The 15,179-nt window shown below is 47.6% G+C and overlaps 1 protein-coding gene across 6 annotated transcripts in view; it reads left to right on the forward strand.

The window, feature by feature from the left end:
• Positions 1–15,179, forward strand: part of TMEM117 (transmembrane protein 117) — a 477,223-nt gene that overhangs the window by 314,537 nt on the left and 147,507 nt on the right. For all 6 annotated transcript variants that reach the window (XM_051850978.2, XM_070049713.1, XM_070049710.1 and 3 more), the window contains one exon: positions 3,120–3,217. In XM_051850978.2, the coding sequence (XP_051706938.1) occupies positions 3,120–3,217 (98 nt within the window). The remainder of the gene's footprint in view (positions 1–3,119; positions 3,218–15,179) is intronic.

A 15,179-nucleotide genomic window follows, 5' to 3' on the forward strand; every position in this document is an offset into this window, starting at 1 on the left:
GAAGAAGGTTGTTTTTTTTTTTTTAATTTTTTCTCTCATCTTGCCATTTCCTTCAGAAATTGCTTCATCCTTGAATGTCATTTTAAAAAACATTCTGCTGTAGTAATTGCTCATAGAGCAGCAGATTGCCTCCTTCTGGAAAATATAATGAGTCTTTCCCAGAAAGTGCCCTCGAGAAAGCACTGGAAATTGAGTAAAACCCACCCAGTGATCACTCTGCTGCTTGGAAGTACTTACTGCCATGCAGATTCTGGCTGGGGCAAGACAGATGTGGCTGAAGAGGATTAAGTCTTTAAAAATATCTGGGAAATATAAAATATTTACTTAGGTATCCGTTTACTTGACCTTGATGTTTTGTTACAGTGTGTACACAAGCATTGTTGTTCAAGGAGGTTGAACTGGCGGATGCAGAAGCAGCTGGAACTGGTGGATGTAGAAGCGTAGATAAAACTCTTCGCTCAAGTGTGTGTAGGATCTACATTTCCCCACCATTGCTCTTGTCATGTTTTTAGTAACAATAAATCTCTTGATTCATGGTTAGTTTTTATTCTATCTTCTTCACCTTGCTCATTTTGGCCCATATCATAAATCATTTTGGATAGGAGTACAATCCATAGGCATTAGTCTGAAGGAGAAACAAAAGCCGTTCATTTTGAAGGTTCGGAAAGAAAATAAACAGTTCAGAAAACCAACAATGAATGAGCTTCCTTTCGAACAGAAGGAAAGCAAATTTTTTTCTTGAGTTTTTAATATTAGTTGCATGCACATTTATCGAAGCAATTGGCAGTTTCAAGAGTTGAATTGAGAGCATCTATCAAAACCACTTGTGATTGTTGAATCTGTACAGAATCAATAGTGAAGCTACAGAATGAGGGTTAGCATTGGATGTAGTGGACCGACTGCAATTACTGTTGTTGGCCCTGAGTTAGAGCTGAGTAATTCTGCAGTGTCCTCCGTGGAAGACAGGGAGTCACTTTGGTTCTCATCAGGCAGGAGAATCTTAGGGACTCTGTTCCTAGAAATGACACTGAGGAAGAATGCAGAGGGAATGAAATCTAGCCTTTCCTGGAAGCCAGCTCTTCTGTGTTCTGATGTACCATGGCCGGCGCGGGAAGCCTGGGCGTGATTGAGAAGGTTCTGACAGACATTGCCTGGACGTGGCGTGGTGCAGCCAGTCGGCCTTGCTGGGAGGGGATGCACGGTCCTCCCACAGGACTTCCAGTCCCACTGCAGGGGGCACCGTTGTAGAAGGCCCCCCGGCCCCCACTGCATCGCCGTCCTTCATCATAGAGATTAAACTGCACATACTGCAGAGTCCTTTACTGCAAGTCACTCTCGCATGAACGTTGAAGTTTTAAGGACAGAAGAAAAGTATATTGTATTTTGGTGGATGTGAAAACTCTACCTTACCTACTTCATTCTGTATCAGTTTGCTTACATTTGAGTGTTTCTTTCCTTTGTGTGAATCTGGAGATTATTAATTATAACTATAATTAATGAAATAGTCTTTCCTTTTGAAGGAAAGGTATGTTTTGTGGAAAATAAGAAGAAGGTGTGTGTGTGTGTGCACATGTGCAGATACATGCACAAACACATTTTTTCTTTTTTAGAAAAAGGAAATTCATTCCCCACCCCTGTGAGATTTTTAAATGCTTTGATGATAGGTTACCTGTTAATGACACATGGGACATTTGCTGGACCTATTATTATGTGACACAGCTAATGAGCAATTAGCTTTGCTAATGGGTCATGAAAAACAAGTGTTTACATCCTAATTCATTTTATCATTTCTCCTTTCTGCAAATGTTTTGGTCTAGTATCTAAAGAACCTTAGACATTAGGAAGGGAAAAAAAAAAGAGAAATCTTTCAGCCTCAAGAATTTTAAAGCCTGGTGGGAAAATACAGTGACACAGTGATAGGGGGAAGGAGTGACCAAAAGCCACAGATTCCCTCGCGGGGGAGAGCAGAGAGGCCCCCAGGGCAGCCACGTTCCCTCCAGGGCCTCACGGGGTGGGCACAGAAGCAGGCTTCCAGAAGAAGGCGTGGGACTGCACGTGGGAGATGCTCCCCGATTGGAGTCAGTGCTGGCACCATGGGTATCAGGGTTGAAGAAAAAAATCTAAACCCATCAACAGACATTTGGATCTTAGAGCTTCTGATTTAGACAAACTTGAAAAGAACACATTATTTTACTTGTTAAATATGTTTTGTGTCTGTGGAGATGTTAATACACAAAGGTGCTGATTAAAGGTGATCTTTATTGACGTTTGAAAACCAGTGTCCATATTTGACCTGCTGAGTGACCTTAAACAGGTTGATTCAATAATCAAATCAAGCACATTACTGATGTTTTTAATTGAAGTACATTTCTTCTGATTTTTACCTCCTAGACCTTGATGTTAACATATGTGCATCTGGGTGGATTCCATACCTTAACTATTGTAAACTGAGCTGAAATGAACAAACCCAGATGTCCATCAACTGAAGACTCGATAAAGAAATTATGGTATACGTACACTATGGAATACTATGCAGTAAAAACTTGAAATCCTGTCGTTTGCAATAAAATGGATGCAACTGGAAACCATTGTACTAGTGAAATAAGCTAGTCACAAGAAGACAGATGCCAGATAGTCTCTCTGATCTGTGGTAACTAACAGAGTACTGAAAACGTAGTCCATAGAAGTGAAACTGACACCTTGAGATGCGATGATTTTAACAGCCCTCTCCTGGACTGTCAAGGAACAGGGTTTTTCTTGCTTGTTTGCTTGTTCTAGTTCTGTTTTTCTTTTTTCTTCATAGTATTTGGTGAACTCTCTACTTAGTGTAGAGTTAATCTATGAGTACAAAATTAACTGAAAATTGATCTCTGTAAAAAATTAGAATTGGAAAGGAAGAGGGAGGAAGAAGAAACATGGGAGGATGAGAGGGAAGGAGGGAGTGGGGGAAGAATCACCATGTTCCCAAATTTGTACATATTAAATGCAAGAAGTTGTATTCCTTAAACAAAATTTTTAAAATGTGGGAAAAATATATCCATCTTCTGCTCCTGGTAGACTATGTGCATTTGAATGTGGTATTGCTGGGCGTGCTAAGGAAACCCTTCTCCTGGTTGCAGGTCACGGATATGATGCTGCAGGACAAGCCCTACCCCGACTGGGGAAAATCCGCGAGAGCCTTCTGGAAGAGGGGCAACGTCAGGATCACCCTGTTCTGGTAGGACGCGGCTGCGTTTGTCCACCTCTGCCTCGGGTGGGATTCCCTTGGGTGTGTGCAGTCCTGCCCACAGAGGCGTGCTCAGTTAAAGCCACTCTCCTCATGATCTGATGCCTGCATGTTTGCTTACGTGTTGTTGCGTGCACGCACTTATACAAGAGAGGTCTGTCTAATAGAGTGATGCCCTGAAGTTTGACCAGAGCTAAGTGGGTTTTTGAGTAAGCAAAAATAAGCTGTAATTTTCATCAGGGCAATCAGGGTAAAAGCTGTCTCCTCTGAATACTAAATTGCGCAGTGTGTTTGACAGGGTATGATTTTGCTCTGACGAAACAGGCAGGGGAGGAGCCTCCCTGGTATTTCTTCTTCACATAGATTCCTTTTGGCCCCCAGTCCAGTCAGTGCAATTAAAAACTCAGTCGGGTCTCCTGGGACTGGCCGGTGTGTGCTTGTTTTTGCACAAGCTCAGGTAGCAAGGGCAGGCATGCAGATAGCCTGAGAGGCACTTGGATCTGGCCTGGCCGGAGGGCCCTCTGCCTGCTCTGTGAAGCTCCTGCACCCGCACCCGTGCTCAGAAGTGCCCTGACGGTGGTTTGTGCTGATAAACTCTGTCCTGTACATGTCCCTTCTGAAATGAAAGGAGAGAAATCGGTTCATTCTTAGATTTAATTCAGAGGTGCTTTTTTATGTAAGAGCTGCAAACTCACAGCAGCTAAGCAGGTGGAGGGAAGTAGACCCTCTGTCGCTTCTTGGCTTTAGCACGGTGGTTCAGTGCTGTTAGAGATACATGGCATTTTGAACTCAGTTCTCAGCAGGTAAACAAAATGAGATTTTTGTTAATAATGGAAAAATTGTAGGTGTTTATTCCCACTTTGTTTCTAGGGGTCAAGTGTGCCATTTTTATTTGTTGTTTAACTTGCCTGTTTCTTCCAGTTTATAAGCTCCTGGTATAGTACAGTTCACCTGAATGCCATGTAGTATAGTGATTGTAGCAGCTATTTGTTTGGGGTTTGCTTTGCTTGAGGCCCTGGCTAAGGACTGCGATTCTGCTATTTGGCTCTAATCTTGATAGCCTGTGAGGTGCCTGCCGCTGCTACAGGCTGCGTCCGTGCACACATTTCTAGATGGGAATGGTGTCAAATAAGAATGGAGGTTCTGGGGAATCCCCCTGCCCTACAGAAATCCTCCCAAGCGTTTCAAGAATCAGTTTTGCAAGGAGGGAGATCACCCTGGCAGCAGCAGTGTTACGGGCTGCCTTGTGTTGGCTGCACACGGCCCTGGGCGAGTGCTCCCGCTGCATGCCAGGGTCGCAGGCCCTCTGCCCTTGCCTTAGTCACGTGAGGGCCCTGCGTGCTGTCTCAGCCCCTCTCTTGGTCACAGCTGCTCTCCCGGGGCAGGGTTGCCCACTAGGTCCTCCCTGCCACGTCTCAGCACCTTTTTCCTCGAATGTTCCGTCTCCCACAGATGGCTTCATTTGGCATATGTTGTACCATGGTCCCAACAAGTAATCTAAAGCATGTGTTTGTAGATGGAGAATCAAATTTTTATTTCATTTTTAATTTGTATTTCTTTATTTAAGAGTTGTGGGGAGGAAGGAGGGAGAGAGAGACCTTCCATCTACTGATTAACTCCACAAATGCCTGCAATGGCCAGCGCTGGGCCAGGCTGCAAGCAGGAGTCAGGAACTCCATCTGGGGGGCAGGGACCCAAGTACTTGAGCCCTCATGTGCTGCCTGCCAGGACACGCCTTAGTAGGAAGCTCGATTGGAAGTAGAGTGACTGGGACTTGAGCCAGCCCTCCAGTGTGGGTTGTGGATGTCCCAAGTAGTGATGTTGTTACCAGAGAACGGCAGGGTTCTTGTCTTCGCGCAAGAAAGATTTCAGGCGTGAGACAGAGAGCAAATAGCAAGGTTTATTAGGGCAGGGACATCTGTAAGAACGGATGGGCACCTCTCCAGACAGAGCCGGAGAGAGTGCCCAGTCGCTGGGACTGTGGGAGAGCGAAGTTACACAGTTGAGTGGAGAGAGTACACCTGGCCAGGCCAGGCCAGGCGGGCGGCTCAGCAGAGAGGCAGAGGGCTGAGCGCGCAGTCTGGTTCAGGCCGGGGGCTTTTAAGGGGATGGGCCTTGCCTTCCCACTTCTCCTGGAACAAAGGACTTTTTGGATGTAAATACAAAAAATTCCTTTCTGAGTTTTCCCCCTGAAGTTATCAGACAGGAGGAAGCCTGGCTGGCGTTGCCCCACCTTAGAGGAGCCCTAGAGGAAGGATGGTCATTGGGTAGAAGGGACAGGGCAGGATATTTCAAGTGCAGATACTGGGCTGCAGCTGGAAGGTTATGGGGTGACTTTGAGATGCGGATGCTGGACCTAGATGTCAGCTCCTTAGGCCTTTATCACATATACATAAGCTCATTTCTGACTTCCTACCTAACATTGTTATGGCCTGGACCATAACGCCTGCCCATAAAGCATGTTTAGATGTGAAAATAATCATTTACTGATTCACTGATAAATAGATAGTTCTTAAAGAAAAAAAACTAAAACTCATATGTATTCTTATAATCGTGTTTTTAGTAAAGTTATTAGTAATTAGATAATATATTTGGGAGGTGGATTTTCATTCTTACAGTTCAAAAATATAAAGTTATTATGAACAAAAAATAAGTGGAAAGTTTAAAAGCCAGTTTACATTTTTTTCAGTGTATCCATTTCTGTACAGTTAGATTATCTTGGCACAATATTCATGATTTTAAAAGAAGAATATCTGGGGCCGGTGCTGTGGCACAGCAGGTAAAGCTGCCGCCTGCAGTGCTGGCATCCCATATGGGTACTGGTTCGAGTCCTGGCTGCTCCACTTCTGATCCAGCTCTCTGCTGTGGCCTGGGGAAGTAGTAGAAGATGATCCAAGTCTTAGGTCCCTGCATCCCTGTGGGAGACTGGGAAGAAGCTCCTGGCTCCTGGCTTAGGATCAGTGCAGCTCCAGCCTTTACAGCCATTTGAGGAGTGAGCCAGCAGACGGAAGATCCCTCTGTGCCTCTCTGCCTTTCTGTAATTCTGCCTGTCAAATAAATAAATCTTAGAAAAGAGGAAAATCTGATGCAAAAAGTTGAATATGGAAATATGTGGGTAGCACAGAAATGTTCTTTTCTATTCATGCTTTGCAGATAAAAGAGATTTAGCAAGCATAAAGGCCATTTGTTTTTCTTTGTAGCCCTAGGAGATGAAGTACAGAAATTATCAGCAAGGTTTCAGATGAGACAAAAGACAGTATTTACACACTGTGTGTCATCCACTCAAAAGGGGTGTTTTCTTTTGATTCTGCTCTAGTTAAGGAGAGGGAGATCAGTGTGGCAATCTGTGGCAGAGAGGAAATTCTGAGAACAAGCCTCTCCTGAGGCGCCAGGCGCTGCGTGCTGCCATTTTAGCGGAACAGGGAGCACTTTGGTTCCAGAACCTTCCTGCACCCACCTGCAGGCTGCTGTGCGCTGAGCTGTCCAGGGGCCCTCGTGGCAGGTGTGGCTCTCTCGGTGCTGTTAGTATTAAGGAGGGAGAGACACTCTCCTGTGGTTAGTGGAGGAGCTGGTGTAACAAGGGACTGGAGATGTGCTGCACCGTCCAGACTCCTGGGAGGCATCTGCATTTTGGCCCCTCTGATCACGAATGCTGTGACTAATGACAGTGCGGATGCAGGTGGCCTGTGCCACATCGGAGCAGAGACCTTTACTATCCAGTGAGTAGCACAGAAGGGCGCTCTTTCTTGGTAGCAGTTACGGAAGCTTTTGCCCAACTAGAGCCTCTGTCGTGCCGGTCATTTGGGAGTGACCAGGATAAGGCCAGCATCGTGAGTGGCTCAAGGGACATCCGTGCACTGAGAAATAAACATTCGCAGTGTCAGGTCACAGGGGGCTGGGGTTTTGTTTCTGCCACATGAACTGGCCATCCTGGTATATGCACAAGTCCTTTCTGAAGATGAGGCCGCCACACCAGACAGCTCATCTTTGTGTCTTCAGGGTGGGGCAGCAGACAGCCAGGAAGGAAGACCAGGACGGAGACTCACAAGACGACAACATCCCCACATGGTCTGGTGCCAAAGCCCTGGGCAGAGACAGCAGCTTGCGTGTTGCCCTGTGTGTGTCCGAGCAGCGTGCACCTCTGTTCCATTCTGGACTGTGTTGTAAAGTACTTTCTCTAGGACTATAGTGGTTTGAATGGACATCTGTTGATTTTGATAATCTTAATTCCTTTTTTAAAGATTTATTTATTTATTTGAAAGTCAGAGTTACAAAGTGTATGTGTGTGAGAGAGAGAGAGAGAGAGAGAGAATGAGAATGGCCACCATGGTTGAGACTGGGCTGGGCCAAAGTCAGGAGTCGGGAGCTTCATCTGGGTCTCCCAGTTGGGTGCAGGAGTCCAAGCACGCGCACCATCTTCTGCTGCTTTCCCAGGTGTCGCTCGCTCCACAGGCTCGCGGAGGAGCGGCAACTGATTTGCTGTTGTTTCTTCCCCCGGTCCTCCCTGGATTAGCTGCCGCCCCCCCACCCCTACTCCCCCGCCTCCGCGGAGGGGCAGCACACTGCCGGCCGGCTTTCTCAGGGGTTCCTCAGGTGTTCCTCCTGCATGTTGTCTCTCTCCTCCTTTATAGTCCTCTTCCACCAATCCCAACTCTGCTAGCGTTCTCTCCCCATGCGCTGAGCATGCTGCTCTCCTCCAATCAGGAGCAGGACCAGCTCTGCAGCTTGCTAGTCGAATTGGTGAGGCAGCTGTGTGGAAGTTGTTTACTCCCTCTCAGCGTCATATGGTGGGAGAGCAGATAGAGTTAGTCTTAATAATCTCAGTGATCTAGTCCAGTCTCGGTAGTTTCAGTACTTATTTGTCCATAGTCTCAGTACTTATTTGTCTCCCAGGCACCCCGCCATGTTGCGGGAGACGGGCCCTGTTCCCCACACCCAGGTTCATTAGCAGGGAGCTGGATCTGAAGTAGAGCAGCCAGAACTCAAACTTGCGCCCACATGGGATCCAGTGATGCAGGTGGCAGCTTAACCCACTGTGTCACAGCTCCAGTGCCAGTTGCCTTCATTGTTAGCTGGGGAACAAAGGTAGCTGGTGATATTTTCCTGGCTTTGACTATCTTAGTTATTAAAGTCTAACAAAAAGAATTTCATTGTTTAACGTTGACTAGAACAGAGTTAATCAAGATGTGATTATTATTGTGAAATATGGTGCAGGAGATAATATGGTGATAATAAAAATAAAACAGAGAAATAAAAGTGACCTAAGAGCCGGGGACCTATGAGGCAGAATAATTTCAGTGACAACAGCCAATGTCTAAAGGTACAACTGCCATAGCTCTCCGCTCTCCTTTTTATTCTCCCTCTTCTTGCGAAAGAGATGAGTTCCATTGCTCTGTGCAGTTCCCTTTGGGATTTGTGAAGCTGTTTTCTGTTTTAAGCTAAAACATGGAAGAGGAAAGATTTCTGTTCTGCTTTGCTCCAGAAGGCAAAATATGGACCAGTGTGTGTAGGTCACGTGGAAACAGACCTACTAGGGAAAATCCCTAATGACCCGAGCTGCTCCATGCTGAGCGAGCCTGCCTGGTCACAGCCTGATCCTGCCTTGAGTCCCCAGTCAGTAGAAGTGTCCCTGTTAAGATCTGGTAACCATGTACCTGGGACGCCATTGAAAGATGTTTACAGTGACTTAGAAAAAAAAATCACTTCTAAGTTTTCATTAAATTAGAAGATCCTGTGACTCTATATCCTTTTCCATTGTTTTTCAAAAAAGATTTATCTGTTTATTTGAAAAGTAGAGTGGTAGAGAGGGAGAGAGAAACAAACAAACAAACAAACAAAGATCTTCCACCTCTATCTGCTGATTTCATTTCCCAAATGACCACACAGCCAGGGCGTACCCAGGCAGAGGCCAGGAGCCAGGAGCTTCATCTGGGTCTCCCTCATGGGTGGCAGGGGACTGAGCACTTGGGACTTCTTCTGCTGCCTTCCTGGGTGTATTAGCAAGAAGCTGGATCAGAAGTGGAACAGCCCAGACTCGAACAAGCACCCTGACATGGCATGCTGGTGTCATGAGTGGCAGCTTAACCTGCTATCCCATAATACCAGCACTGCCTGTGTATTCTCAACTATGAAAAATCCTATGTGTTCTCCACTGTGTAGTGGAGATAATGTGATACAGTTGTTGCAATTCTATCTCAATATGTCTGCCTCTGTAACTCATGAACAACTGGACATTTTAGTCAGCACCAGATGCTGATACCTACTAGATCAATTGCCTTGGGGCCCGGTGCTGTGGTGCAGCAGGTTAAAGCCTGGGCCTGCAGTTTTGGCATCCCACATGGGCACCGGTTCTAGTCCCAGCTGCTCCACTTCCAATCCCGCTCTCTGCCATGGCCTGAGAAAGCAGTAGAAGATGGCCCAAGTCCTTGGGCCCCTGCACCCTCATGGGAGATCCAGAAGAAGCTCCTGGCTCCCGGTTTCTTATCAGCTCTGCTTTGGCCATTGCGGTCATCTGGGGAGTGAACCAGCTGATGGAAGACCTCTGTCTCACTCTCTGTCCACCTCTCTGTAAGTCTGTCTTTCAAAGAAATAAAATAACTCTTAGATCAATTGCCTTAACTTTAAACAAGCTCTGCCTGCTTCTAGAGTTTCTAGGCAGAAAGACCCAAGGGTGTGCTTCAGGCGTTTTCCTCACTGGATTCCGACTTGAGGATAAGGAGGTGATGGCTGGTGCATTTATGTGCTATCGTATCACACAGAAGTGTTCACGGAAAAGTGAATCCTGTGTTCACGCCTTCCCGGGCATACATCAGAACCTACGCATTAGCACAGCCCTGTGGAGTTACTTTGGATGCTTTTGTTAATGTATCTAAGTAAACACTTATTAAGTGCTGAGTGCAATGTAGAGTCATGGTTAGGAGCAGGGCACCTGCCTCACTTCGAACCCTTGCCTCCCTAACTGTTGTGAGCCACTGATGCTGTTACTATCCTCAGTGCTGAGAGTAAGCTTGAAAGAGAAAGTGAGAACTTCAGCAGGTTAAGTTTTAGCCCAGTGTTAAGGTCAGGAACAGAAACAAACAGCCAGTGCTAACTGCGGGTTGAATGAGCCCCCGTGTAACGCAGTAATACTCACGAGCCTGCAGGGAGGGGTTGGGGCTGAGGGGTGGTGTCGGGGTAGGGGCAGGGGCAGCACTGAGAGTGGCGTGTTGAGGCTCGGAGCACTCCATGAATGGTTGTGCTATTTGCTGAGGCGGGAGATGCTGGTTGACAAGCAGTTCTCAGGTGGGGTCCCTGTGAATCTCGACTTGGGCATGTAGGGCTTGATTACCCACAGAGATGCAAAGTAAGCCCTTCTCCCTTATTTGGGCCCTGGGCTTGGGAGTGCATTTCAGTTTATGCCTCTACCCCAGTGGAGATGGTGCGGTCAACACATAGACAGTGTTTGAAGGAAAGTGAGTGAGTGGAAGTGAGAGTGAAGGGTCTTCTGGGACAAAACCTGGAGGGCTCTTTGATTTAGCAGTGGGCAGAGGGACATCTCCACAGAGGGCAGAAAGAGTGGACAGGGAGTGAGGAAGCAGGCGTGCCAGAATGTTTGGAGAACGGAGCTAAGATGGGGTCATGGCAAAGCTGACAGATCCTGCCTATGGGTCAAAGAAGCTTCCACGGTTTTAGCTCTAAGAAGACCAGGCTGGTGACCTCGCCAGTGGATTGCTCTCACAGTGCTGACTGCAGCCAGCTTGTTGCAGAGGAGGAAGAGGGAGCAGTGAGTGCAGTCAGAGATGAGAGAGCAGATGAGAGACAAATACCTTTATTTTTAAAGTTTTATTTATTTATTTGAAAGGTGGAGTTCAGAGAGAGATGGAGACAAAGAGAGAAAGAGATCTTTTATGTGCTGGTTCATTCCTCAAATGCCCTCAGTGGCTGGAGCTGAGATGATCTGAAGCCAGGAGCCAGGAGTTTCCTCCAGGTCTCCTGTGTGGGTGCAGGAGCCCGAGCACTTGGGCCATCTTCCACTGCTTTCCCAGGCCATTAGCAGGGAGCTGGAACAGAAGAGGAGAAGCTGGGGCCTGAACAGGCTCCCATACAGGACGCCAGCATCACAAGTGGTGGCTTTACCTGCTAAGCCACAGCCTGGCCCAGACAGATAATTTAGATATGAATATTACCAAGGAAAACTATGTTTTTTCTTATTTGCTATTTTTATGTACCATTTCATTTGTTGATAGGAAAATGGAGAATGAATGGTTTACTGTTGCTCCCCCTCTTCATGGAGGAACAACACTAAACCCTGCCTAGGCTTCATATCCGAGTCACGGCACCATTATGTCACTCCCCCTCTTCACGGAGGAACGACACAGGACCCTGCATTGTTCTTTCATCTGCTCGGCCCTCCCCGGGTTTGCTGCTGGTTCTTCCCGGGTTGGCTACCGACCCTTCCACCTCCGTGGAAGGGCGGTTCCCCCTGCCACTTTCCCCACTTCCGCAGGGGAGCGGCACACCGCCGGCCGGCCGGCTCTCTCGGGGGCTGCACAGGTGTTCCTTCAGATAGATGTTCCCCTTAGATGTTCCTGGTGCATGTTGTCTCTCTCCTCCTTTATAGTCCTCTTCCACCAATCCCAACTCGGCTGCCCACACGCCGAGTACGCTGCTCTCCTCCAATCAGGAGCAGGTCCTACAGTTTATTGGTTGAACTGGAGGCAGCTGTGTAGAAGCTGTTTCTCCCTTCTCAGCGCCATATTGTGGGAGAGCAGATGCATAGAATAAGTCTTAATTCCAGTAACTTAGTCTAGTCCGAGTTGCTCCCCACAGTTTACAAGTTTTTAAATTAACTTTATAAGTTTAAAGAAATGCAGTAAAGTCAAAAATGCAGCATGGGTTCTTGCCACAGTTCTGCCTCTCTCACGTTGTCGGAGAGCAGGAGCAACCCGTTGCGTGCTGTGTCCATGGACTTAGCAGAGTCTCAGAGTCTGACGCACAGCACACAGCCCACATATCCTTGTGGAATCAGCTTCTGCGGAGAACACCTCCAGCTCTGCCACACTCTGTGGCTTTTCTCAAAATTAATCCCGACGACTTCTTGATAAAGGGCAATTTAAAGTATTTTGACTTTGCGAAATTATGACTGTCTGATAGGAAGATGTATAGAGTTTGTGAGTTTATTTCATCCAGAAAAATATTAGACTTATTTTCAATTCTTTTTTTTTAATTTGACAGATAGAGTTACAGATAGTCAGACAGTGAGAGAGAGAGACAGAGAGAAAGATCTTTCTTCCGTTGGTTCACTCTCCAAATGGCTACCACGGCCGGCGCTACACGGATCCGAAGCCAGGAGCCAGGTACTTATCCTGGTCTCCCATGCGGGTGCAGGGCCCAAGCACTTGGGCCATCCTCCCCTGCACTCCCGGGCCACAGCAGAGAGCTGGACTGGAAGAGGAGCAACCGGGACTAGAACCCGGCACCCATATGGGATGCCGGCGCCACAGGCGGAGGATTAACCAAGTGAGCCACAGCAGCGGCTCCCCTATTTTCAACTCTTTAAAGACAATGTGCAGCTAGAAAATTCTTTAAGTTATTTGGCCTTTTAAATAGAGTTGTGCAGGCCGGCGCCGCGGCTCACTAGGCTAATCCTCCGCCTAGCGGTGCCGGCACACCGGGTTCTAGTCCCGGTCGGGGCGCCGGATTCTGTCCCGGTTGCCCCTCTTCCAGGCCAGCCCTCTGCTGTGGCCAGGGAGTGCAGTGGAGGATGGCCCAGGTGCTTGGGCCCTGCACCTCATGGGAGACCAGGAAAAGCACCTGGCTCCTGGCTCCTGCCATCGGATCAGCGCAGTGCGCCGGCCGCAGCACGCCGGCCGCGGCGGCCATTGGAGGGTGAACCAATGGCAAAAGGAAGACCTTTCTCTCTGTCTCTCTCTCTCACTGTCCACTCTGCCTGTCAAAAAAAAAAAAAATAGAGTTGTCCAGCCTTGTCCTCCTAATGACCCAGAAACTGTTCATCCTGGAGATGTTTTCTTGGTCTGTTAAATCTGAGTGAGGTTTAAGGAAAAATAATTAAGAAGGTAACCTTCGATGGTTTGAACGTCGCCCCGTAATACAGCCCTTCCTTCCGGTTGCTGAAACCTGGAACGGCAGAGAATTTCAGAGCGTTCCCTCTCGGGAAGCCAGGGAGTCCTGCACCATTTCTCTGGCTGGCAGTTGTGGGAGAAGGCAGCTTTCCCTCCTCAGTCTGACAGGCGGGGATGAATGGGCTGCTCCCCTGAGCCAGGAGGCCCATGTCTTGGCTGCCAATTCGGTTTCTGAAGTGTGGGTCCTGTTTTCAAAGTTCCCGATTCTAATCCAGTGGGATCCATGCACAGATCTACAGCAGCAACGGTAACTTCTGGAAGAGAGGAAGTGACGTTTAACCAGCGCAGTGGCTCAGTCCACGCCAGTGTGGGAAGTCCCTCCCTGAGTTTTGGTTCTGGGTGTGTCTGCCCTGTCCCTGGCATCTCTATTAGGCTTCAGATGCAGGCCTTTCGTGCCAGCAAAGCTCCAGACACGACTGTGCCACGACCAGGGAGAAAGTGTGGATATGCTCTCTCCGCCCTGATCACCGTGGCATGCCTTGGTGCGTTTATCTTTACCCTGCAAACAGTTACAAAGTGACTGCTATGCAGGTGCCTCAGAGAAGAACATGCTGCTACAATAATGCCTTCGCTGGCATAAAAGTCCTAAAAATTCTGTTTAGTTTTGTGTGCTTCAAAATATGCTTGCTTGTTAGTTTTAGGGTTTTTCTGTTCAGAGGACGATACCAGAATAGCGATTGTTCCTTGTTTGAACTGTTCTGCTCATGCCCGTCCCTCAGCTTCTTGCAAACTGGATGGGAGAGCCAGGGAGTATCAATGACATCACTGTGACTGCTTGCTTAGTGCCCATGACTCACTGTGGTGCAGCCCAGCTTCTGACTGGCAACCCACAAACTCAGCTTTGTGCCACACTAGTCCCTGTTGGATACTCCCAGCCATGGTTCTCAAACCAGAATCACTGTTGACCACCATTTGCTGTTCACCATCTTTAGGGCTCCTGATTCCCTTTGCTGAGTGGAAGTACATTGTTGTGTGCTGTGGGGGCCACGTGTGGGGTGGGAGTGCAGGGAGGTTCCTCCAGCATAAGGTGAGGCTTGTGTCTGTTCCCATCAGTGCCCAGCTTCCTTCCAGGACCAAGCTGCTGCTGTTGCCCTGATCCAGCGTGGAAACCCCTCAGCTCTTGTTTGCAGAATCCTTTCTCTCCTACATCCCTCCACCAACCTCCACCACCAATGGCTGAGCTTCCAGCCTCTGTCTTCACTAGAAGAGGAGAGTACGTGAACGGTGTGATGAGTGAGGTGCTTGCATGTGTATCTCTGCCCCTGGAGAGTTTTCTAATAACTCGGAGGTGGAATCTGCAGGCACCTGTCACAGATCAGCTGAGGTACACCCTGAGTTTGTCCTCAGAGGATTAAATGTAAGCTGTGTGTAGTAGCTGGGCACAGGAGTGACTTACATCCCAGAATCCAAGCCTCCATGTGGCAGCCAGATGAAGCATTGCCATTCAGTAAGAGGAAAACACAAACTTGCCTTGTGTGTTCGTGCATTCTTATTTGTGGTTGTTGACTGTGTTAGACCTTGTTCCTGGAGTGCACCCTGACGAACAAAGGTACAAATTCCTTAAAAAAAAAAAAAAAAAACAGATGGAGTAAATTCAGCAGCCCATTAGAAGGATCATACACCATGACCAAATGGGATTTATCTCTGAAATGCAAGGATGGTTCAATATATGCCAATCCATCAGTGAGGTTGCTTTAGTAGAAGGAAAGATAAGAATCACAGAATCCTCTCATTAGATGCAGACACAATCATTTGACTTCATTCAACACTGGTTCATCATAAAAATTCTCAACACACACACTCAATCTAGAAACAACATACCTCAACCTAAT

Source organism: Oryctolagus cuniculus, chromosome 9 (genome assembly GCF_964237555.1).
Source record: "Oryctolagus cuniculus chromosome 9, mOryCun1.1, whole genome shotgun sequence".
Classification (NCBI taxonomy): Eukaryota; Metazoa; Chordata; class Mammalia; order Lagomorpha; family Leporidae; genus Oryctolagus; species Oryctolagus cuniculus.